The sequence below is a fragment of the Temnothorax longispinosus genome, chromosome 7, assembly GCF_030848805.1.
Source record: "Temnothorax longispinosus isolate EJ_2023e chromosome 7, Tlon_JGU_v1, whole genome shotgun sequence".
Classification (NCBI taxonomy): Eukaryota; Metazoa; Arthropoda; class Insecta; order Hymenoptera; family Formicidae; genus Temnothorax; species Temnothorax longispinosus.
In genome coordinates this window covers 17,662,659-17,687,801 of record NC_092364.1, presented here as the reverse complement: position 1 = coordinate 17,687,801, position 25,143 = coordinate 17,662,659, and the positions used below count along the sequence as shown (strand labels likewise).

At 39.1% G+C, this 25,143-nt stretch overlaps 1 protein-coding gene across 2 annotated transcripts; it reads right to left on the bottom strand.

Annotated features, from left to right (window-relative positions):
• Positions 1-838: 838 nt before the first annotated feature.
• On the bottom strand, positions 839-22,014 carry Nplp1 (Neuropeptide-like precursor 1). Of its 2 annotated transcripts, XM_071783026.1 has the most exons (5): positions 21,866-22,014; positions 6,929-7,383; positions 5,475-6,343; positions 4,869-5,016; positions 839-3,248 (listed from the first exon to the last, which is right to left on the bottom strand). In XM_071783026.1, exons 1-5 carry the CDS (start codon positions 21,941-21,943, stop codon positions 3,047-3,049), a joined length of 1,752 nt encoding a protein of 583 aa, XP_071639127.1. In that variant the 5' UTR covers positions 21,944-22,014; the 3' UTR covers positions 839-3,046. The 2 variants fall into 2 exon arrangements, with proteins under 2 accessions (XP_071639127.1, XP_071639128.1); XM_071783027.1 differs by lacking the exon at positions 4,869-5,016.
• Positions 22,015-25,143: the final 3,129 nt, after the last annotated feature.

Here is a 25,143-nt window from a genome sequence, read left to right as displayed (position 1 = left end):
TTTATTTTATTATAAATACTTGACATATAACATTAAAACAAAATAGGATACTTATAATTCATCAAATCATAAAAATACGTAATAAAATGTTTGTTATCTGTTATGTATATCCGTATTGATATTTCCTTTCTTCCTCCTTGCTTAGCAACGTTACAAATCATATGTTTTATTTTGTGAGTACGCAGGTGATATTTAACGATATTGTTTAAGAAAGATTGAAAACAGGGCAAAAGTATTTTCGCTTGCGGAATGAAAATCAAGTTTATTATTTCAATATTATTATCGTTTTATTGTCACTTCGGTTATCCACCATTATTGTCTAGACAAACACATAGTACTTTAAGTCGTAAAGTTAAAGAGAAGTCGACAAAGACTTATATGTCATCCACAGTAATGATAGACCGATGAGATGCCATGACATCGAGCGTATTTCGATTGTATACGTGCAATACCATACATGTTACACAACGACGTTTCTAACAATATTTAAATGAGATACAATGGAGACTAGGATGAAACTGAATTCGCGTTATCGCCATCGAGCTCGCAAAAGCTCTGAGCACTAATCTGGCATTTACACCGTACATATGTTACTACGCTCACGGAGATTATTTCCTTGGCTTCGTCGATTTAGCACGCGTGTGTACGAACGATCGTGATTCTCACGGCCGTGGTTATAGGATTTTGAAAAGAAAATAACGAAAATGACAATGAGACAACATTCGTAGACGAGGGACAAGGATGGCACCGCGAAATGGTGCTCTACATTTAAGTTACATGACAAATGTCTGTCATCTTCTTTGTTTCTTGTTTTAAAGTCTTTGAACGCTTCCGCGACTGCAACGTTTTTAATCGGATTCATCATAAAAAAGACATTCGTGTAATAATGCTATTTGTAAAAATGGAAATCGTCAAGTTAAGTATATATTTTAAGTTTTATGATCCGGTTCTAAAAGAGACAAGAGATAAAAGAGAGAAGTAATGTAAATTAATAGATACATTTCATATTTCCCTTTCCTTTAATAAATCCTTTTCCACGTAAATTCCAAAATTGTAAAAAAAATTACAAGTTGCTTTATTCTTTCAACGAAAGTAATAGTCATACTTAGCTTCAAGCAAATATGTTTTTTTAAGCAACAAACAAATGTAATGAATATATATTCGTTGCATATGGCTTTTAACATCACAAGTACCTAAAAATCACACGACAAGGAAAGTATTGATCGTAACATGGTGAGAAATATCTGGAGAATAACGACAAGTTTTCTCGATTATCTAATGTGATCGTCGACGTCGTATCGTGTTTCGCAACTACGAGCTACTCTATTTGCGAGCAAACGCACCACTTTTTGAACACTTCGACGGCGATTTACGCTTTCGCTAAGTAACAGTCGCCGAATTAACTCACGCGAATTTTTATCCTCTTTTTTTTACGATCTTTCGGTTCGCCGAGAGCGTCGGCGTGCAAAATATTTCGATCTCGCAATGATTTATCGGTGAAGCCCGAGCTAAATAACAATCATCAAAGCAACGTACAGCCGCAACTGCGCTCGTTTAAATGGAAAGCGTCGGCGGAATAAAATATTTCGATCTCTCGATGATTTATCGTTAAATTAACGGTCAAGTTGGTTCTCTCGTTCCCTCCTCGTTTGTTCATATCGTCGCGAACGACGAGAAACGAAAGGATCACGAGGTATATTGCTCGATGAACCGCCCGAAAGTAATTTATCAATGATATCGATATTAAGCGATCGCTAATGATCGCGCAGACCAATGCCAAATCCCGAACCGTGAGCCGACCGATCGTTGTTACATATTATTGTTATTCCGTCGAGATCAAGGATATTTCTCGCCTTGCTGCGGAAGATACGAATTACAAAAGTCACGGCAGATACGTTTGCTATACATCGACATTAGGAGGAATATCGAGATATACAAATATCAAGAGAAACGTGAATGCTCACAGAAATTCGTAAATTTAGAGACTATCGTTGACAAAAGCCAAAAGCCCTTTTACATAACATCCAGAACATCCAAAAACTTGTATAACTGCGGAGGAAAGATTTTTTTATTTCTTACTTGTTTTAAGCGAGAGAAATCTGTCTGCGAATTGATATCTCTTTTTATTAGACGCACGCTTTCCATATAACGGTTTAAAATATGTTCAGTAGAGACGGCACATTTAAGGCGTCACATTAGGATTATTTTTAAGAGAGAAATCTGTTTCTGCGAATTGTTGTTATCACCTTTTTAGACGTACGATTTTTTTTTTACTTTTTTTGTATAATGGGTTTAAAATATCTGTTCGACACAGACGGCACATTTAAGGCGTCACATTAGGATTACGTGAATTATTGTCGGCGAGCAGTAAGCTTATTGTCCATCGACGGATCTTTCGATCAGGGATCGTGCGAAGAGAAAACTGCGCTCGGGGCGTATAGGATAAACTTGGCGGTCCTCCTTTTGCAGTCAAACAAAAGTTTAATTGTTAGAATAGTTTTTGGCGCCAAATTGTCAGGGGTCTGGGCCTCTTTCGCTCCTTCCTTCCCCTTCGCACGGCCCTGTTTGCGACCAAGATCAATTCTTCTCAATAAGTCTGTAGACTGATTACATTGCGTGACGGACTTCCTCACTTCCGTTCCATCGTTCCTAATTTCGATTTTCTGATCTCAATTTCTTTTTTCAACAATTTTTTTCATATTATTATTATTATTCGCTGAATAGATTATTAATTGAGAGATCATTATTTAATCATTGATGATTGAGTATTATTAGCTGATAGATTATTACCTGACAAATCATTATTTAATCATTGATGATTGAGATATATAATATATTATATATATATTCGTAGATATCTACCGTTGACAAGGGATGATCGGTGGCCAGTAAGGAAGGACGTCAGACTCAAGATCCAAATATTTACATCCGTTTTTCCCCCTCAATCCCCTTACGGTTAAGGTGAGTAAAAACGCGTGAGTCCGATGTAATGGAATTTGTACGGCGTCGCGTCGTCGCCCCGGGACGAGCAGCGAAGCGAGGGTTTTTACATGGAGTGGGACGCGACGCGGGAGTTCGACGTCCGCAGGAAGTTATCGATGTCCGGTAACAGGTACCTCTGGAAGCCATGTCGACAATCTCCGTGGAGGGACTGCAGGTAGCGGGCTTTCGGGGTGATGATCGGTCTTAGCGACCGAGCCGACGCGTTGGGGGTGTAGTTGGACGAGGACCCATCTGCGGAATCCTCCCTGAAATTCATTTGCGCCCTCGTTACGTCTCGCAGAATGCCGCGCGTACGACAGCCACACACACACAATGGGATCAATTCTAAACAACACGCAACTAATCGATAGCGCGCGGTGCTGATATAGCGTCAGCACGGGCACTTATCTTACGGAAACAATGACAGAAAAAAGTTGATAATAACAAATGTTCATTCATGCACACCAGCTGTTAATTGTTTATATAAGATTTCAATTTTTTTTCTATAAAGATGCTTTTCTTTGTAGAAAAAAATTACGAAGAAGATAAATATCCAGGGTGCTTCAAAGAAATGTTAACTCTTATATATGGATGTAATTTTTTTTAAAGAAATAGAACTGATAACACAAGTAACAAAATATATTTTGTCTTCAAAGAGTCTCCACTTGTTCACCATTATTGTTAATACGCTCTTGGAATGTTCTCTAGATGATCACATTTGTAATTTTCTGTCAAAGATCTTGCACATTTTAATGACGGTGAACAATGAAGACATCTTATGTTATCGATTCTGTTATCGATAACACAAGTCAGTGTTAACACTTTTTTGAAGAACCTTGTATAAACAGCATAAAAATTTGCATTAATTAATACGATTATCCGACATTTTTCCCTTTTTTTTTTAGATAAGTCTAATATTTGATGATTTCATCAGAAAGATTCCGATAGCGCAGGAACTTTCAACGTATTGAACAGCTAATACCAATGCATTACACAGTGTCCTTCAGCAATGGTTTTTAATCCCGTCTGTCGATTACACGAGTTACCTCTTCGCTGAAAAATCACGTCGCGCGGATCACTAAAATAAAAATGAAACGACATAAAAACCATTCCGATGTAACACTGCACTTTTGAAAGTATCTAGAAAAATGCCGCATCACGCGGCACTCATGGTTCCCAACAGTTGAGTCAAGTGATAGTTCGAAAGCTGTAAAAATATATAGGGAGAGGTAAAAATTCCCCGAATATAAATCACACCCTTCGTTCGTGATTTTTCAACGATTAAATTAGTATTTTTGGAAGGGTAAAAATTAATTAACGTTGAGAACCATTCGATAAGACATTGAGAATTACTAATTAAAACACCGAATCAACGTGGCAAACTATGTACACCGATTCTACGCCGTCTAATCGTCTAACATCGATCTACTGTCAACGCTCTAACGATCTAATATATATAGCCGCTAGTCTCTAACAGCGAGACACTATACATCGAGACATTGTTACACCCAACTACCGTGATGAGTCCCGGGGTTGTATCGTGGTGGTGGTAGTAGTAGTAGAAGAAGAAGACACAATTGGAGAACATTTTTGTTTTGTACGTGGTGATTTTGTAGATGGTGATAGGTGGTTGTTGGTATTTGGTGGGTTATCATTGACGTGACGTGACGTGGCTGATAGATCTGTCGTTACTGGCACAACACACACATAGATATGACATATTTTCTCAGTCTGCAGGTAGAGCTCTACTTGAGTTTACACAGGTACTGGCGAAAACGTGGTTGACATCACACCGAGGTATAGGAGAAGAGGAACAACGGCGAGAGGGACAACGGAGAAAGAGTGTGAGACAGAGAGAGAGAGAGCGGCTGCCTTAACGGCCTGACCTTTCGACCAGATATCGCGGCGACCGAGAGAATCGTGGCGCACGGAACGACGGGAGCCAGCCGAGGCGTGCGAGGGCCCCGATATGTCTCTTACTCGGTTGCAATACTTCAGGGTAGCTCGAGTCGGCCGGCACCTCCGGCGCGGAACCTGTTCTCGACAGAGTTATGGTTGACAACAGACGGTGTCGACTCGTCGCAGCGCAAAGCTTACTTCATCCCTACGCTCATCATGTGGAGTTTTGCTAAACGCGCGACGGCGCGCCATGGACGCGTCGCGGGTGCGAAGGGAAAAAAAATGTGATTAACGCGAATCCTGGCTGGCGAATCAATCAGCCAATTTAAATATTGATCGGAAGGAAAATACCAAAATTGAATTTTACCCACGTAAAGCATCCTTGCGCAATAAATCATCCGCGGTGACGCTATGACATTTGAAATCGATAGCCTTTCTCTTGCGTTACAAATGTTAAAATAAGATTTACGAGATTTCCGTAAATTAATACCGACCAAAATGTCACGTTTCACACGTATCAGAGATGTAAAATAAATTCCCGCGGGATCTCTCCCGTGGATAAATATGAACCGTAACGTCGCGAATTTACTCACCCATGAACCTTTTCTCCGCGTTCGGATAACGATCGGCTAATTCCTCGAGCATGTCCTCGTAATCGAACATGTTGGTGTTCTGCACGACGGGCAGCGGGTACTCGTCGGAAAAGTCGATCTGTCGTTTGTGCCTCGTTTGCGAGGCCGCGGCGGCGTCGATCCTCCTGTTCGATCTGTTCTTCGCCCTGCTCTCGTCGAGATCCTCCGAGACGCTGAAGGGGGTGAGCCAGTTGCCGGCAACATTCGCCTTGGCGTCGTTCCCGTTGCCTTGCCTGATGAGCTGCTGGAGGTCCAAGGGCTCGTTGTGCGTCTCGCGGTCGTCGCTCAGGGATCTCCCGTGACGGTTGAGCACCCGGACGATCAATCTGCCTGCCGCGCTGCCGCCCCGCTTCGCGTAACCGGGCCAATCGGCGTTTCTGGCCAACGAAGCGATGCTGCGCTTACCCTCGTCGTATCCGCGGACCGGATAGCCACCGTTTCGCGCCAGCGAGCCGAGATATCGTTTGCCGTAGGGCAGAGCGGAGTCCCTGGCCAGCGCGGCGAGGTTCCTCTTACCGGTCTGCGGCAGCATGGAGTCTCTCGCCAGAGAAGCGACGTTCCTCTTGCCGCCCTGAGGCAGGATGCTCTGCCTAGCCAGGGAGCCGATGTTCCTCTTGCCGCTCGGTAAACCGTATTCGCGGGCCACCGAGGCGATGTGACGTCTGCCCGTAGGTAATGCGAAGTCCCGCGCCAGGGAGCCGACGTTACGTTTGTCTAACGGATACTCGGCCACTTCCGGGTCCAGCTCGGCCAGGTAGTCGTAAATCCTGGGCGCTCGTCGACGGTACTCGTCGTCCAGCAACTCGCGCACCAGCTCGTCCACATTGCCGCTTAATTCGACAAATCGATTAATTCGGGGGACTGAATGGCATGGACACGTAATTTTTTTATAGTAATAACATTTTCAAGCATGTTTAAATCACACAACAATACCAATCTGTTTTATCGTTCATCTAACGTTAAATTGAATAATATTAATTTTAAATGCGCAAATAATATTCTAATTGTAAGACTTGAATTAAGCGACGCCTATAAGAAATTACACGAAATCAGATTAGTTTGTAAGTGATGGATTTTGTTATAACGCACTAAAGGCCTTATTACAAGTCGAAATCCATTTGTCACATTATTATTTAAATTTGTAAATACATTACTAGCACGTACACCTTGCTTGGTTCGTTAGCTCCTTTTATCTCCTCTGCTAATAAAATTTTTAATAATATAAAATTAACGTGAAATTATTACAAAATAATTATTTATTTATAACGATGGTCAACAAATTATTAAAATATAATGATTTCTAACTTTCTCATTTAGAAATCGCGGCATCCCTTCGTGCGGAGATCAATTATTTCCTGTTCAGAATTGTTAAGTTACGCGTTCAAAAGTCGGAAAGGTCAGAAAATATTGCATACCTCGAAGAGACGCTTCTCTTCTCCTCGTCATCGCTGTCGTCCTCGCGCTCGTTTGTGGTGGCCGGCAGATCGCCGTTCTTCGCCAGGATAGCGAGACCGCGTTTTTCCGATTCGGGTATCAGGTCCCGCGAATCGACCTCCTCGCTGTCGTCGAGAAAACGTCCGGGAAATGCGGGCGGCTTATGAGTACGCGCCATGACGCTGAGATGTCCACGTAACGCCGGATCCCTGAAGAGCTCCAGGTAAACGCCGCCGGGTATACAGATCTCGTCGTCGTTCTCCTCGGAACTGAGAGCCTTCAGGTGAGCCATGTCGTCATGGTTCTTCGCCTCCTGAATAATCCTCGCCGTCCTCGAGTACGCCGCCAGATTCGAGTTGACTTCCGGCAAACGCATCAACGCTAGGAAGATCTTCTTTGGTATGCATTGGCTGCCTTCCTCGTCCTCGCACGTCACCTGGAGCGAGTTATGGATCGGTCACGGATCAATGAGTTTTCTTTGCGTGTTACTTTTCGAGATAAAAAGAATCCAGAAATTTTTTTTTTTATTCATATTCTTAATGTTCTTTCCTATCTTTTCTTTTTTACCTGGTATACACATCGATATATAATTACATCATCGATATTTCGTTATATGTGATGATATTAACGTATGTGATAATGATATATTATATTATATGCATGATATAAAATATTATCGGCGCTTACATAACTGTTAATACGTCGCAATAAATTCCGATAATAGAAATAACATAAGAAAAGTACGGAAATAGAAATATCTGATAAATCATGGACATTTGTCTGCGGCATCGTCGAATTTGTCGATTCCCGTTACACAATTTCATTAGATTTCCTACAGATACGTTTCTAAAGAACGACGAAGCCTAATATCACGCATGAGTATGCCCTAGAGAATATCGCGTAAATACACGTTACACTCCAGTTGGAGCTCACGAACTGGAGCGCCCAAAAAATGCGCACAATAAAATGCAGGAAGGATCGATGCCTTTTTGTATTTTATTGGAAATCTCGAAAGCGGTAGATTTCCGGGTGATTTGCTCTCTCGCTGACAGCACGATCGTTTTCGTATTATTCTTCAACTGCCGCGCATTTTCACAAACTGACAATAAATTGACAGTTTGCGACTTTATTAAAATCAATAGCTTAAAAATCATTTTATCTCCGCCTTCCTTGATTAAAATAAAAATAAAAATCTTGAAGTACTAACATTATATTTGTGTGTATCTGTGCGTAATAATGCAATATAATATAAATTTCATGCTGAATTTAATTTGACGTGAATTTCAATTGTGTACAACACACTCATCAGCATTTAATGTTAAAGATCGTAAAAAACATATTTGTACTGCGGAAAAGTTAATCGCCAAATTAGTGGAGCAAATGATGGATAAAGCTTATGAAAGCAGCTCGATAACAAAGCTCGTAGAATTTATTATGAGAAATAAAATACCGGCACGAGATCCGCACGATGTTTCCGGCATTCCACTTCATTTCAATCCCCATTATTTCCACAACGCTCAAGGTAGCCAGGACGTTTATACAATCCCTGTTAAATCCTGTTTTAATCGATCGTCGTGAATCCGAGTCACGTGCACGTGGCTCGCGCAAGGCGGCCGTCACGTTTTGACATTAATTTTTCAGGGAGAACGTGACGGCACCGGCGCTGCGCGGCGCGATATCGGCGACTATGATTTGCGTCCACGTAGATTTATGAAAATTCGACGAGATATGAATCGTATTAATCTGATACATAATATGCGAAATACGTGCCAGCTGTGTTATAATTATACGATCGTACCGGTGTCAGGGATGAATTAAATGCCGCGACACGCCGCGTTTATGATCGCGGATATATTACACTGTAGTTTACGGGGAGTACGCGGAGCGAGAATGATAATGAACGGAATATCGCGAAGTGCTGGAAATGCGTGGCGTTTGACGTCTGTCGTTAGAACACCGTGATGTGCGTTATCAGCATTTTTGTATAGGTTTTGCAATGGTAATAAATTTTTTATTGCGTTCTATAAAATCCGTATCTTTCAGTATAGGTGGCGATATATATACTTGTGACTTTTATGGAAGAATTAAAATTTTACTGAATATTTCAACGAACTTTTATATTATTCTACGACGAAAAAAAATATAGAAAATTATAATGCACAATTAATATGCTTAATAACGATGATTTATTTTGCTCATTGTATTAATTTACACTAATTATAGTGATTTTATTTGAGATTTATAAACGTCACAGGTATTGTATGACATTCTGATTTAATTTACACCACCTCCAAATATTACGTTAGTTCCAATGGAACTGACTCAAAGTACCCCTCGCAATACTATAGCTTCACGTAAACTCTGAAACGGTTTGCAAATTTCGGTCAGATGTCGTTGACATTAACTGCCTTTGTGGGCGTTTGATAATATCCCTTGAACATGAAAGCGTACGCGTTGCACATTGAATATATGATTCTATTTGTCGTCAAAATATTTGACACTGTAATAAAGAAATTATCATATTTTAGAGCGCGCTCCTAATTAAATAGAAATAGAATAATAATAATAATAATAATATCAGAGAAATCAAACATTTCTCAATGAAAACAGTTTATACGACAGAATCAGTAAAACTGTCACGAGTCAAGGAAGATCATTGATAATTGAAGCTGATTGATATTGAGATTGATATATACAAATAAGATACGAGGGTAAACAATTATTTTGGTACAATGTAATTTTGAAATATCTGTCACCGGCCCATATAACGTAATTAACATTATTACGGCGCTAGATTGGTGACGCTTCAAGCCCAATTTCGGTGATGCGCATGACGTCAAGCCTTGCATATGATAGCTACAATTATAACGCACGTCTGCGACCAGAAGGCCATGTGACATCTGTAGTACATTTTACAGCGCGAATACTAAATTTTTAAACAAACTTCGATATTCACGGAAATTGAGATAGTTTTTCCATGCCGTGTGGTATATTCGAGACTTTTGAAACGTAAAATATCGAATTACCAGGCGAAACAAATTTCAAAAGAAACTTCTCCGCAACACTAGATGTAAATGTCAGATAAACTTTGTCAGAATGTTTGAAATGTTTAATTTAGTTGAGTCTCGGGCAATAGTTTAGTACGCCGCTATAAAGAAGTTCGCATATAAACCTGTCAGAGATAAAGAAAATTTATACTCGAGAAAGGATCTATGAAGTTTGTTGTAGAAAAACATGATATAGAAAAATCCATTCTTCACAGCTCAGTTTTAAGAAGATATAATAATTCAATATTTTCTATGTAGGACGGAACACCCATACGGCACCTGCTGCGTTCTGCGTTTCATATCGTAAAATTTTGCTTCTGCATATGAGAAACGGATTTACGTAGCAGAAACGTACGTACATTTGCGGAAATTTCACTGTCCAGCTGCAGCATTTTTTATCTCGTTTATCGTCCGTTATTTACGTTCTCTTTAACAAAATCTCCTTCAATAATATTGACCTTTATATAATTATATTTCCGATAATAAAATACATAAAAAATACCACAATTTACGCCTATTTAATCAAATAAGCTTTATTTATTACTATTGAAGTTGATACTAAATTATTTGCAAAACGCTCACGAATCAATTTGCATAACATGCAACACGAAAATTCCACCTCGCGCGGTTAATGAAGTAAATGTTTAATTATTAGCTCACTTCCGGGGGTTGTTCCGCTCCGCGAAAGGTCATGGGATAATTTTCGTTCGTACGCAGGAAAGTGTTACGGCAGATCACGGCCGGGCCGTGTTTCATTAAACCCTTCCGCCTCTTTGATGCATGTTAAATCGTGTAGTCCTTGGCCAGTGCGACCAAATTGAATTCCTAGGGAAACTACACCGTGGCTTATCCCGTAATGAAAACCCACGTTCCGCCAATTACATCATGCTGAATACTATAGGTATTAACTTCCTCGATAATCTAGCCGAAATTCTGCTCTCGCTCTTGCGAAACGCGTGACAGGAAATAGCATGGATCCGAATTAGCAGCTGAATTGGAAGTTGGTGCGCAATTTTTATGACTGCATGCGAAATGTATACCTTATTATTTACTTGCGTACAAATACATATGACATAAATCCTCAAAAAATCATACAGTCGACAGAATACGTGACAATTTCATTTCATATGATATTACATATGTACGCAAAACTCACGGCCACTTATGCGAAACATCATTTAAAATCGCAAATTTGTATTTTAATTTTATTTCTCACTGGAAAGAGAGTTATTCGTGATTAAAAATAATTGAAAATTTGCCGAAAAAAATCGATTAAATAATTAAGATAATAAAGATTATTGTACAGATATTGTACGGATTTATCTTTAAAAGCGACTTTATCATGTTATAACGAGAAACTCAATTTACCGATCTTTTCGAGCGAAGCAATTTAGTGATACAGATATTTCGGTTGAATTGTCCTTCCGATGTACCTTCACCAAGACGCACACGCTATCGGCAAACTCTCTATAGCTCTTCGGGAGATAGAATTTTCTCCTGGCATCTATGAGATCATCGAGCACAATATTCGAATACTTTCGCAGCTTGCAAGGACCCCTTACGGAATGTGGCAATGTAAATTCTTGCTGTCTTGTATAAATTTGGTTAGCAAAAGTATTCAATCGCCCATCTTCCCGTTCGGGTGTCTCCTGAACAGATGCTCCCGTTCCTCCTTTCCCTCTGCTCCACCTTCTGTGCCACGTCTTTGCATTTAAGTTAGTTTATTGGCAAAGTAAACGTTTTTAGAAAATTTAGTTCTCGATGTGACCGCGCCGCATGAATTCCGCAGGGAAATATCGGGGATCTGGCGGACTCATACATTCTAAAAGGTATTTTCTTCAACGGAAATATGTGGATTTGCTTTTGATCCCCGGCTAATAAAAATCTCTCGCTTGTCTCAAATGACGCACGAAATATTATCGATGGCCATATAATACGAAACGTCGTTGTATAAAATTATTAGCAATCTTCCTTCTTTGAGTACTAAAAAATGAAACGACTTAGGAAAAATTAGGTAACGTTATTTAATAATCTTGAAGTGCGTATTGTGGATATTGAGATAATAACAATAGATTATTTCGGTATATTTTTTAATTTTTTTAATTTAAAATTTAATATTTTGAATAGCTCTTTCCAGATAAATAAAATTCAAATTAAAATTTGCGATTTAAAATGATGTTTAGGATAAGTGGCCATGAGATCTGCATACATGTGTAATATTACATGATATGAATTGAGATTTAAAACAGAAAAATAAATTATAAATTTGTTATACAATTACACATAATAAATATTTATCCGGAGATTGCGTAGTCATATCATTTTGCACGCATGCTATATTTTCTACTCAAAATTGTCTTTAATAGGGAAGCTTTGCCAACCAGGAAATTACAAACTGCACAAAATTTATCCGCGAAAGAATTGTAAACACACATGCGAAGCGCACTTAAACGGGACGCAATGGCGAGTGACAAAGTGTTTTCCGATTTGTCGATGCCACATCCAACGTGCGTCACGTTGCAGATACGTTCTTTTATGCGGCATGAAGAACGCATTTGTATTCTTTCGATATAGCCCTTTTTTTACGGGCGATTTACAGCTGCGTTCTGTAAGTTTTACTAGTAAGTCTATATGGAACTTCGAACCAGCCGTTACGTGTGCCTATATTGACAAATGAAAACCTCGTAGTTTTGCAAGAACGACGAATCTGAGGATCGCCGTACACGGTTGATAAGCAGATACGAGGAGACTTTTGATACTCGAGCGCGCTGGAACTCTCGAGAAAGTTTTTATCGTTGTTGACCGATGTTACATGCATTCGCACTTGCCCTGCAAATCGTATTTGAAGAGAAAGCGAAACCTCTTTCCTCGATTCTTCAAAAAGCCAGACGTGTTTTTTTTCTTCCAACGCGTAACGCATGTCTCGCAAAATGTTATCGAGCATTCTACTCGCTGTTATAAATATAATTTGTTTAACAAAATGAAAATCCTGTAAAAAGAATTAAAAAAAGCCATGTTTCATAAAAAAGTGCAGTCATTTATTAATATTTTACTTAATCAAATTATCCTTTAATTATAAAAAATGCTAATTAATTTCTATATAATGGATGTTCAAGAAGTGTTAAATTAAAAATGCAATTAACTCGGGAAATGTTTCACCAGAGATCTTTTTAACTTCGTCTTCTACGAGTCGGTGCAGCAAACATTTTTTGTAACAAAATCGCTTCCGAGCACCTTGTTACTAGGACACTAAGCCGTCCGCACAACAGAATTTTCACAAATTATCCCCGGAAAATGTGTATAAGAGAATATATTATGGTAACTCTGGTATATTTAAGTCGAATTACAGCTGTTTGTCTGAGAGTTTAGAACACCGAGCTGGAAAATCAACGCGGAGCTATAACTTTAATAACATTCTCGATAATATATACCGCCGCATTGGATGGCGAGTCACTCGATCGACGTATTAACTACCGTTAGTTGAGCTAATCGCATTATCAAAACTTGCGTGCGTATTCAAATTTGCATCGGACCAGTCTAATCGCGCGCCGCGATGTATTCACATGCCGGCACTTCCAGTCCAAACTGACAACGCGAGCTATTTTTGTATCACTTAATACTTTTTGCGACACGTGCGCCACGTGCAGCACCGCGTCTCGTTATCAGAAACCATAATTCGTCTCGATTCTATGTTGCGTTTTGCTCTATTTTCATCCGACACGGCAAAAGTCTCCGCAAATGTGTAATCCAATTTATTTCCATAATGCAACCTTTACCCGAGCTTTTTATTCCGAAGAATGCGCCACGATATATGTATGTCACGTCACTTTCTCGTGACGTAACCGAGATTATAAAAGAGATCACGTCGCTATATCAATGACTCCTCCGTATCGTCCCACGCGTGTGGACGTACGAAGTTCGGAGCCGGCTCGTTTTCCGTGAACAGGGGTGATTAACGAGGCGGCCGGCGGCGTGTAGGCATCATTTTCTCGGAAATGGCACAAATTGTACGGCGAAGGGTCCTCTCAATGACAGATCGCTCGAAAAATATTTTTGGCGCGATTGACCGAGCTTGACGAAAAGGGACGGTAACGATGTGGGTCGCCCACATGATCTAATCGTGTCCTTCATCGATTTTGCGTTTCTATTCTTCGTCCACGACTTTTGCACCTAAACGGCCAGCCGGAAGAAGGAAGGCCCCCGAGTCCCCTTTATGCTTTATATCGCGCGATTGATGTATCGACGATCGTGACTGGTCATTTCCATTCCGAAGAGACAGTTATATCCATCAACGCCACGCGTCGCGTCGGGGTTGGTGGTCGACTTTTAATGGTATCGCCAAAAATGTACCGAGAGAAGCTAAAATAAAAGTGACTCTCGGGTAAAACGAATCCGTGGCATTAATATCTTTCGCAAATTAGATGGAAATAGAGTGGCAGAAACAAAACGAATCCGTGCAGGCATTAATATCCCTTCGCAAATTAGATGGAAATAGAGTGGCAGAAACAAAACTCGCGTGATGAAACGCAAAAATACGAATTACCGAAATTGTCGATCCAGATACTATTTCAGGAATTTTCGACCAAGCGTTAATTAACTATATATCAATTGAAAGCCCTTTCGGTCTGGATTACGAGATTTCTAAATTAGGAGACCTCCATTTATACGTGCCATTCGAGCCTCGTTCGTTCGTACGAGGCGTCGCGGATAAGCTTCCTTTTAGCAGTACGGGACGGTGCAAGCTTTCAGTTAATTAAGGGGAACGATTTGCGGCGTAAGATTCGCGAATTAAATTTGAAATCTATCCAGATGGAACAATTTGAACGACGAATTCTATAGCGAGCGTGTGTTTGCGAGATCCAATAGAATAAGCGTGAAAAAATTGTCTGAAAAATATCAGCGTTTGAAAAATATTATTTTTTTTATAGAGAAAAAAAAATGTTATGAAATGTTATATTCTTTAAGAGCAAATTTATCGCTGGTAGTATTAAATTATCGTTGAATATTGGCTTCAATTTTTATCGCGCTACTAACAATAAGACATAAAATGCACCGATCATCTCTAACAAGTTCACTATCGTTTTTTCCATAAAATCGGAGCGGGCAGCAGAACGGCAAGTCAAAACTCAAACAGCACATGCGACAAATATAAAAGAACCGTTATATCACCGTATAAAAGCCGTATAAAAGAACCGTTATATCACCGAGATTTTTCGTAACGCGGGAGCTTCTGAGAACTTAGAGTACATCTGCTCGGCAAACGACATTAATCTTCCACGAAAGTTGCACCTCTTTCGAACGACAACGAGAGAATTACGATCTCGCGGCGAAACGCGCGATCGATACGCGGTGTATTATGATCGACGAGCCACCCGGTATCGCGCGGTAAACTTAATCACGCGCGCACAGGCCTCCTTTAATCACTTAAGCCATTTATTACGCTCGGCAACTTTAATCATCCATTTAAAGTTTACCGCCGCGCGGTAGAGACACTTGTGTCCGACCCCCGTGTGACGGCGGCAACGTCGAATTCGCCGTGCAAATGACGAATTCGCGGATAATCATATATCACGCGCGTGAACTCGACATCCGCGCAATTAGTACGGGATATTCGTAATTTAAAGATCGACGTAATCGGAGCAGCCGGAGCGACTCGAGCGTCACCGTGTCGCGTTCCGTATATTGTCGGCGCGTCCGCGGAATATTGATAATCATGTCGAAACGAATTCGCTCGCGCGCAAACTGCATGGTACAATTAAATACACATGTTTCGGGAAGGCTGTGCATCTCTGTTATATTTATCAATAGTTTTGTCATTCGTCATGCGAAACGGTGATGGTGCGAATGGCGACGATAAATCACGCGACGCACCGCGAGCGCGGGACGGACGCGTTTTAGTTGATAACAAGTGCCGCGTTTATGCATATGTGTATACATGATTAATGTTTCGCGTCGCGCGCGAATCAAACTTTCTAATTAATCCGCAAGCTCGAACGTAATTGTTCGCGCAGTGACATTCGTTCGCCGCTTCTTCGCATTTCGCGTGCGAGCGCGATCCGTTTTGTCGCACGACGGACATTTATTGAAAATTTTTTTACTCGAAGCCGCCGTTTATACTGCGAAAGGCAGACTCAAGGTGTCGAGAGAGCGCGCAAAGTCCAATAAATTTAGAAAGCGCCGAGCCGCGCGCGCGCGATGCGAACAATTCTGAATTCGATTTGCATAGAACCGCGTTTTGCTCTCGTTTGCTTTCGTCACGACCGCGTAGAAGGGAAATTACTGATCGAAGATATACACAGGACTCGCAGATACCCCGGAATCGAAGACCTTCGCACTGATTACGGCTGAATTCGACGACGAAATGATCAGACACGTCCTGCAAACAAGATGCTCTTCGTTCCTCGAATTCCTCGCTCATAAATATTTAAGACGCGCATCGGAAAAAAATGCGTAATTTAGAGAATTGATAAAGTGATCTTTCGATCTCGCTGAATTTGTGAAAACTTGACTGACCCATTTCATTCTCTCTAGACAACGTACGAAATATTTAAATATTTAATATTTTAATATACATTGTACATTAAAGAAAAGAATCTACATGTATCTTATACAAGTACGTCTTAAATAATCTCTAAGAAGATTCATATTCCGAGAACTTTTGATGAATAGAATTTATTCTACAATTTAAAGTGAGATTTTTGGGAATAACAATAAAATTTAAAGTGAGATTTTCGGGAATAATATAGAGCTCGGAGAACAATAGAGAAATATTAATTACGCGAGAGCTTCTGGAGCAGCAGTAAGCATGTTACGCTCGGTCTGACCACAGCCGTCTTCGACTACTTCGAGTGGAACGACACGGAATGCGCCGCGCCGCGGATTCTCGTTCGCGAGGATATGAGGACGTAACACACAAGACGAAGAGCTCTCGAAGTTCCCAGAACTGTTTTGGGAACTTCAAATCGAATTGACTTTAATTCTATTACGGCGACGACGTATACCAGACAAAGCGCGAGTGCTCTCAACTTCTCCGAGCGAGATAGACCAAGATTAACTTCATATGCTTAATCTAGCGTGCGCATTGAGTGGTAATGGAGACGTACTATTGAGACTCTTGTCGATATCGATCTAATTTCTCGCGTCGTTTAACTTGCGAATAATTTCTGATCGATAAGAGAATAAAGAAAAAATAAAATATGAAGTTGAAAATTTGCATTTTGAGCTACTTGATGTATCACACGATAAAAATGTCCCCGCAATATCGGTTCTCTGTGTTCTATTTTAGGCAAGTGTTTAATTTTAAAGTTTGCATGTAAGAAAGACTATTCTTTGCGTATATATATATATACATATATATACGATGCACGAGTTATTGTGAGTAATAATTCGCGCTTTTCCAAAAGAGCCCTTTCAAGAAGATCGCGCCGTCTCCTCACAATGTAATTTGCACACAAACGCGCGTCACCGTGCACGTACGAAACACCTTCACTCGGACCAATTTCTATAGTGCATATAACACCACAGTGAAAGCCGCTGGCCTTTTGTTTTCGTCGATTAAGAACGCCCACTGCTATTTAAACCACCACAATGTGCGCAGCTACATCATATATGTTTCGCCGCCAGTCTGAACGTTCGCGATATCTTGTAATATCTCATAAATTTATATATACTCGTCGTGTCAGTCGGTCTCTGACGAAACGTGACAGACTTCCCCCGCTTTCGTAAAAGCAAATTTAATTCTAATAAACCGTATTTCAAACGAGATGTATTTTTAAATCCCATACACCTCGCGCCAATTTTATGTTAAATACGATGGAAGAAATGATTACAAAGCGGATATTGTATACGGTATATTATTATATCTCGCGGGGAGTACAATGAAATTTCGTTCTGCGAGTATTTTGCGTTTTATGATAAACCGGTGTGATGCCGGGAAAAAAAGTAGCCATTCTTAGGGAATTAATTGAATTCCACGTCGGAAATGTTCGAGAAATGATCTCTTTGAAGAGCACGGCGCCCCGTACTTTGATCAATAAAACGCGCTTTGTGTAAACGAGCCGTTAAAGACGTTTCCCATTCCTCTCGCTGAATAAAGAAGGCAACAGGTTTGACTCTCCACATCTTTACCATTGATGCCAACCTTCGGACCCTTTCTTGACGTGAAATTTTCGCGACGTAACGTCCATTGTCGATCGCAGAAGGGTAGAAGTAAAGTCTTCTTAGAAAGGCTTCGTCTAAAAACTTTTTTTTTTTTAGGTCCTTCGCGCAAGAACGCAATTTAATTTTGCGATGAATGCTTGTCAAAAAAACAATTTGCACCAGCTTTTTTAATGACGGCAATTTAATTTATAATTATGAATACCGAGCCACGACAAAGCTATATAATTATACACAGGCTAAATAAAAAAATATAGATTTAAATTCCTAAAAATTAATATGCATGATTAAACGAGCGCAATCTGTTTCGACGACATTATAATGACAGCATATAAGCGGCAGAATACACTTACTATGTGCATTTACTTTTGAGTTTTATATCACTCGAATAAAAACCCAAATAGCAAAGTGACGTCAAATGATGTATTAATAATGTCTTAAGGACGTTTCTAACGTCAATAATATGTCATTAAGACGTCTTTAGATAACATATACTCCCTGATATCTGGGAGTATATGTCATTTAAGATAGACTTTGATGCCAGATAAACGAAACACAGATTTCTAAAGGATACCAAAGGAAACCGTGATGAAAAACATATCTGCCAAGGAGGATAAATAGAGGCAAGATACCACTTTTAGAAATGAAAATGAAAAGGAGTAATTTGGCGAGCGGCTTACGAAGTTGTTCTCTATGATGGTTTCTAGTTTCTGCTAAGCAGGGATTCCGCTCCCTAGACAAATTTACAGTGTGATATTAAGAAAGTTCAGTCATACAAGACTGGCTCGACAGCCGAATCTCGGTCTTGCGGCTCGCCGTTCTGTTTGGCAAAGTATATTATGCGAATAGTCTGTCGCGGAGGTAAACAAAATAATGTGTCCCTACTCTGTACATTCGGAAATTATTAATCCACGGAATTCTTCGCTCAGCTTACAGAATACTCTAAAAATCAATGAATTTAATTTCGAGATCTTAAAATCACAATAGTTAATTACAAAAAAGATTTAATGTAAAACGCAGCGAGGATGCCTTTAAAATCGCTTAATTCCAATTTTATCGAGGAATCGAACCGTAATTTCTTCGTTAAGTCGGAACTAAATTCTGATATCAAGACTTAGACATTTATTGAAATCGACAGTAAATATTTCCTTTGATCGTTGACCCACTTCTGGTCGGGAGGACATTTTTCAATTCCAAGGGGCTTTCGGTTCTCCCTCGGTCTACGCATCGTTAAAAGTGCGTGATTGAAGAAGAATTACAAGCACACCCATTTTTTCTCTCTGTATGCGAAAAACTGCTAGAGTCTGTTTGCTCGCGCATAATCTGCCGTAATTAGAATACAAGTACCAAGTACAGCTAACAAAGGATCGAGGAACTAATAAGAAGATTTATCTGATATTCTGACAAGATAAAGTCATACAATCTGTCGCAAAGTTGTTCGCATATTACATTAAATTGTACATTTCCATTATTATCAAAAGAAGTAAAATATCGTAAAAGGGAGAGAAAAAGGATACTTAGTATTTCAAGGTGTTTCTTAAATAGCTTGTGTAACAGAGATATTTTATATCAATATAAAATTCTTTGTTAATTACAAAAACGTAATTTACTTGACCTTTTAAGTATTACTAAAAATACTACTGCACACACGGACAATTTTAAAACCGCAAACTAATGCAACACGAATTGAACATATTGAAAAAAAAGCTCTCTGTGAAAAGCGTCTTTGTTTTCGAAATGGCTTTGGCGCTTTAAAACCAATTACGAGGGATCGCAATAAGCGAGGTCCGTTTCGTAACCGCGATCGATGGATCCGTTAATTTTTAGGGTTTTTAATTATACGCCGACGTATGTTCGAAGGTATAATCCGTTCGAACAACCGATTCTCTTTGTCGGATTTGTCAAGCTCTTTAAAAGCATCAACGGCAGGATAGTCGTGCTGAATGCCAGCTTATTACATCCCGAGGATGGATCCTTGAATTTTCTATACTCGAACGGGAACATCCCCGACAAGTCGTGTCTCACGAATTGTCTAAAAGTGCAAGCACTAGCCCGAAAAACTGGAATTTCGCATTATTCGAGATTCGTGTACGATTTCTACCCGATATTTTGAATGCACAAAGAGAAATGGGCGTGTACGCTCTCCCTTGTGCATCTTCCTTTCGACTATCGTCCGCTGTAGATGATGTACGCGCTTGTCTCTCGCCACCGCACCGGGTAGGTTCCTAAACTTGGTACGCGAAAAACGACGGGTATAACAATACAGCTGGTTGCGTAAAAATCTGACAAGATATGAGGTAACGTTAAAACGTGAGAGGCAAAGGAGATGGAAAATGTTTTCTAAAACCGCCGGACGCTCCTTATGCAAAAGGACCGCTATCCATTACGTCTTTTTTTATCTTAACGGGCTCTACAGCTCACGTCCTGTGAAACTGAGGGGTAAGAAATTTTATCTGCATTCCGGAATCATGTAAGTAACATGGGGTAACATTGACATTTTTTTATACGTAATCTCATAATATTAAGCGACGGAGGATTTTATCTGCGTTCCAGTCAAACGAGCACGTATGCAAATCGAACGTTCAATATTTTTCTTGTAACATATCTTTACATTCTTTCCGTGATATTTTTTTTCTTACCGAGAAAGACAATCTCGACGTATTTCAAATCTTGCGTCATATCGCGAATGTCTTTCGTCGCTCGCGCGAATTTTCGTCGCGAGGATGTAATTAATCGTTACGGAATTTCTCACAACAACTTGGATACAAACCGCAATAAAGCGACGCGAGTTTGCAATTTTGCAAGTGCATACTCCAAGTGCCTGCCGAACATTCCTTTATCCGCAAGTACGTAGTAAACACGTTATTCGCTTGAAGCAATCGCTGGATCATCTCATCAAAGTCGGCCGAAAGGTCAGTTCAACGATAGAAGATGAATGAAATGCGCATTGACTAAATTATTTTTTTTCCGATTTAATTGAAAAAAAAAAACCAAACACATTGTATACCATGCACGTTCCTCCAAAAAATTAACACGAATAAAATATACGTAACATATAGAGACTCAAAATATCCTTTATCAAACATGAATCTAAAATGTTTTACTTACTAAAAGTCGAAATAGATAAAATAATGTTTATAAGTAATTTTCATTTTAGATTCATGTTCATCTATGTATTATCGAACATGATTCTAAAATGTTTTACTCACTAAAAGTCGAAATAGATAAAATAATGTTTATAATTAATTTTATTATTAAGGAAACAAGATTTCGACATAAGTTCTAAGGAGCTATACTAAAGAAAGCTGTTACAAAAATTTTTTTTACGTGAATTCCGTTTAACTGAAATTTAATTTAAGGATAGAGAGGATAATGAACATTCTTTAAGTTATTCTTTGTGTCAAATGTCAAAAACTATCTTAGTTAAACATTCTTCTGAAGAAAATTCACTCAATATCAAAAAGCGCGTAGCTGAAGGAAAAAACGACGAATCTAAGCTTATCCTTATCGTTAGATTGCACGGCAATTTCAAATATTCTCAATCGATACTTCGACAGAACTCTCTAATGTATAAAAATTATTTTATATTGCCTATTTAACCGTTTATTTAAATTAAATAAAGAACAGTTCCGGATTTTCAAGTCCGGCATTACAAAAAAGCGAACGTATTCGCGTCGCGGGGGAAGACTGACAATTTCGCGAGGGACCACTCACCGCGGGCTGGCGAATCTCGTTGACAATGGAGATGTAGAGGAACAGGCTGACGAGGTAATTTCTGGTGAATCCCATCATCTTCTCGTTGGTGTGACGATCAGCTTGTCCTTCGCGACGCGGGCTTCCAAATGTGAGTATCGCTCTTCAGAACGTGTTGCCTCTTATATAGGGTGCAACTCCAGCCGGCGCAGGCGTTCACCATCCCCGAGCGTTCTCCTCGCCCCATAACGCGCCCCCACATACGACGTACGCGGGGGTGCGGTTTGGCGGAGCGCTATTAGCGCATCATTCTATCTTTATCGCTCATCAGATATGTAAAACAAGGAACGCATCCGCGACGTACGCCGTATAGTTGACCCTTTTCTACCTTTTTTTTCTTCTTTTCTCTCGTGGCCCCTAACAAAACATGACATCAATGAAACGGATATTCTGTACTCATCATCGTACGGAATATATCTATATTATACTAATAAGTGATCATCTTTACCAAATGATATACGTCGTTTTTTTTTGGGGGGGGGGGTTAATTTGATTCATAAACTCAAGAGATGATAATTTATTCTAAAAAAGAAATAGCTAGATGTTGTTTAGACCACTTATTATACAAGGTGTTCCATTATTATTAATAACATAGAAATATGATAATAAAATATCTCGCAAACAACGCATTTACGAAAAAAAAATTTTAAACTGCATTGTTTGCACGATATTTTATCATATCTTCTTCACATCTTACAACGTTAAAAATAAAACACCTGTGTAAGTGGTCTAAATAATATTGAGCTATTTTTTTTAGAATAAATTATTATCTTTTGAGTTCCTGAATCAGATCCCAAAAGATGAGAAAAATCGGCGTGTATCACTTGGTAAAAATTATTTATGAGAACAAACATCTCTGTAGAATAAGATTTCTCGTATATTCCCAAAATATACTTATCCCTACGCGATATCGTTGCGGTCTATCGCGTATATTCTAAGAATATACTCCAAACTAAAGCTGTATAGAAAAAATATAGAGACTGAAGAATATAGAACCATAAGCTACTTATTATGCGTAACAACGGAACGCGCACAGATCCCAGAGGCGAAACATTTCATGGATTCTTCATAAAGAGGGAGGGGAAAAAAGGAGAGACACGGCAGAGCGAAAAGGTCGCAAGTTTTTTGCGGTTTGTAACACGGCTTATGGCCGGTATTCATAGTCGGTTTTTATATTTAAGACCATCTTAAGTACAATCTTAAGATATCATTAACCAATCACAGAGCCGTATTAGCATCTTAAGATATTACTTAAGACAGTCTTGAAATAAGATCTGATTATGAATACCGGCTTATATCCGCGTTTTTATTGCGCATCGAGAATGAGTGTTTGACCACGGCGTTGCTCAATGTATTCAGAGTAGCATCGCGCTTTTTATTGGAAAAGTCACTGCCTTAAATTCTTCTAAATGTACTGTAAGAAAGAAATAAAAAAAAAAAAAGATACAATGTACTTGCCATTATTGTAAGGATAATCGTGCAATTAAGTCGAGATCAAGGACTGAAAGCGATCTCAAATTCAACCCTTGACAGCCGCGACGAAATAATCTCAAATAGAATCACATGTATAATTATATTATTTGACGTAACGTCGGCAGCGTCAGAATTATACTGGTTTTTGCGGCTCTCAAACGATATTTGATTTGACGTAATTTGATTATATCTTTTCTCATATCAAGCTCGCGACTGTTAAGTAAAGTCAATTATTATTAATAGAGCGTAAGAAGATATTAGAAAATATTGCAATAATTTCAGCGAATCGGGGGCCACGTAATTTCGGGGCGACTGGCCTTTTCTGAAATAGCATCACCATTTATTGGTATACTCTCGACTTTTCTCGTCGGATTTGATTCATCCCTCCTGTCTCCATAACGTATACCGGCTCTGCTTGAAAGACGCAATAAGAATACCTACCTTTTCCCGTTATTTATAGAATTAGCGATCTAAAAAGGTCGCTAATTCTATTTTTCTTTCGTATCTTTTTAGAACGCTAATTCTATAAATAACGGGAGAAGGTAGATATTCTAAAAAGATCGCTAATTCAATAAATTCCGTTTAAAATCGTCCATTTTCATTTGATCGTTTCCTAGAAGTTTATGTGACTCGGAATAAAAATAGTGTTCAATCATGTGACATTAATTAACGTCTCGTTAGTGTAACGTAATTACAGAAGGAAAAAACAGATCGCAATATTAGAGAGAAAAGAAATATTCGGTTTCCTAGGGATGACGTCAGAGCTATTATAGTCACAAGTCAACTTTTAATAAACTTTTTTTTTACATATTACTTATTCTCTTTCTCTCTCCTTCTCCGGATAATTCATTATATGTTTAATATTTTATATATAATAATACGAATAATGGTAACACTTTTTTTCCGATATTATCCCGCGATATCGGGCGGAAACTAATTAGCCAATCTACATATAAAAATTTGGACGAACTATTTCTGTACTTGTATATAATTAGAATATTCATCGATGTACGACCTTTAAGCGAAAATATATTGCTTTTAAGAATTCGCTCGAGGGGAAAAACGGCATAAAAAATAAAATACGAATGGAAATTCTCATTACAAGCTGTCGTTCGTGGTGGGCCAAGGGACTTGCAATAAGAACCGAGATATCACATATAGTCTTATGACGTCCGTGGGATCGTATTTTGATACGAAGCCTTTCGGGAATCTAGAATTTCCGCTGTAATTGACCGTATATTTGTCACCGCGAATACCGCGAGATCGATACTCCGAATGCGAAATAAACAAGAAGCAAATAAACTCGATCGTCCTCTCCAATGTTGAAGTGCGAGAAAATCGCACAATTTAAAAGATTACAGTAATTATCGTTGATATATATGTGTCCGAATTTTGTTGTGGCAGAGAATTACGTTTTATGTTTTACATAAAATTGCTGCGGTCATGTAATTAGAATCAGAAAATTCATATATATAACTGTTATAGAACACTTTAAAAATCGTAAATTGTGTTATTTATCATATTTTGTAAAACTTTTCCTTGCATTTTTATCCAAATTATAAAGACTTACGCGTAAAATAAACAATCGAGGAAAACCTTTTCCGATTTAATTTGTATAAAATATCATTTTATTATCATTATTATTATTATTATAGATCATTTACACTCTATTATACGCATAAATTTTCTGTAATCGTCATAGTCAAGAAGATCGAAATGTTACAGGATACATTCATTATCGTTCATTATATCAATTTGTCTGTACG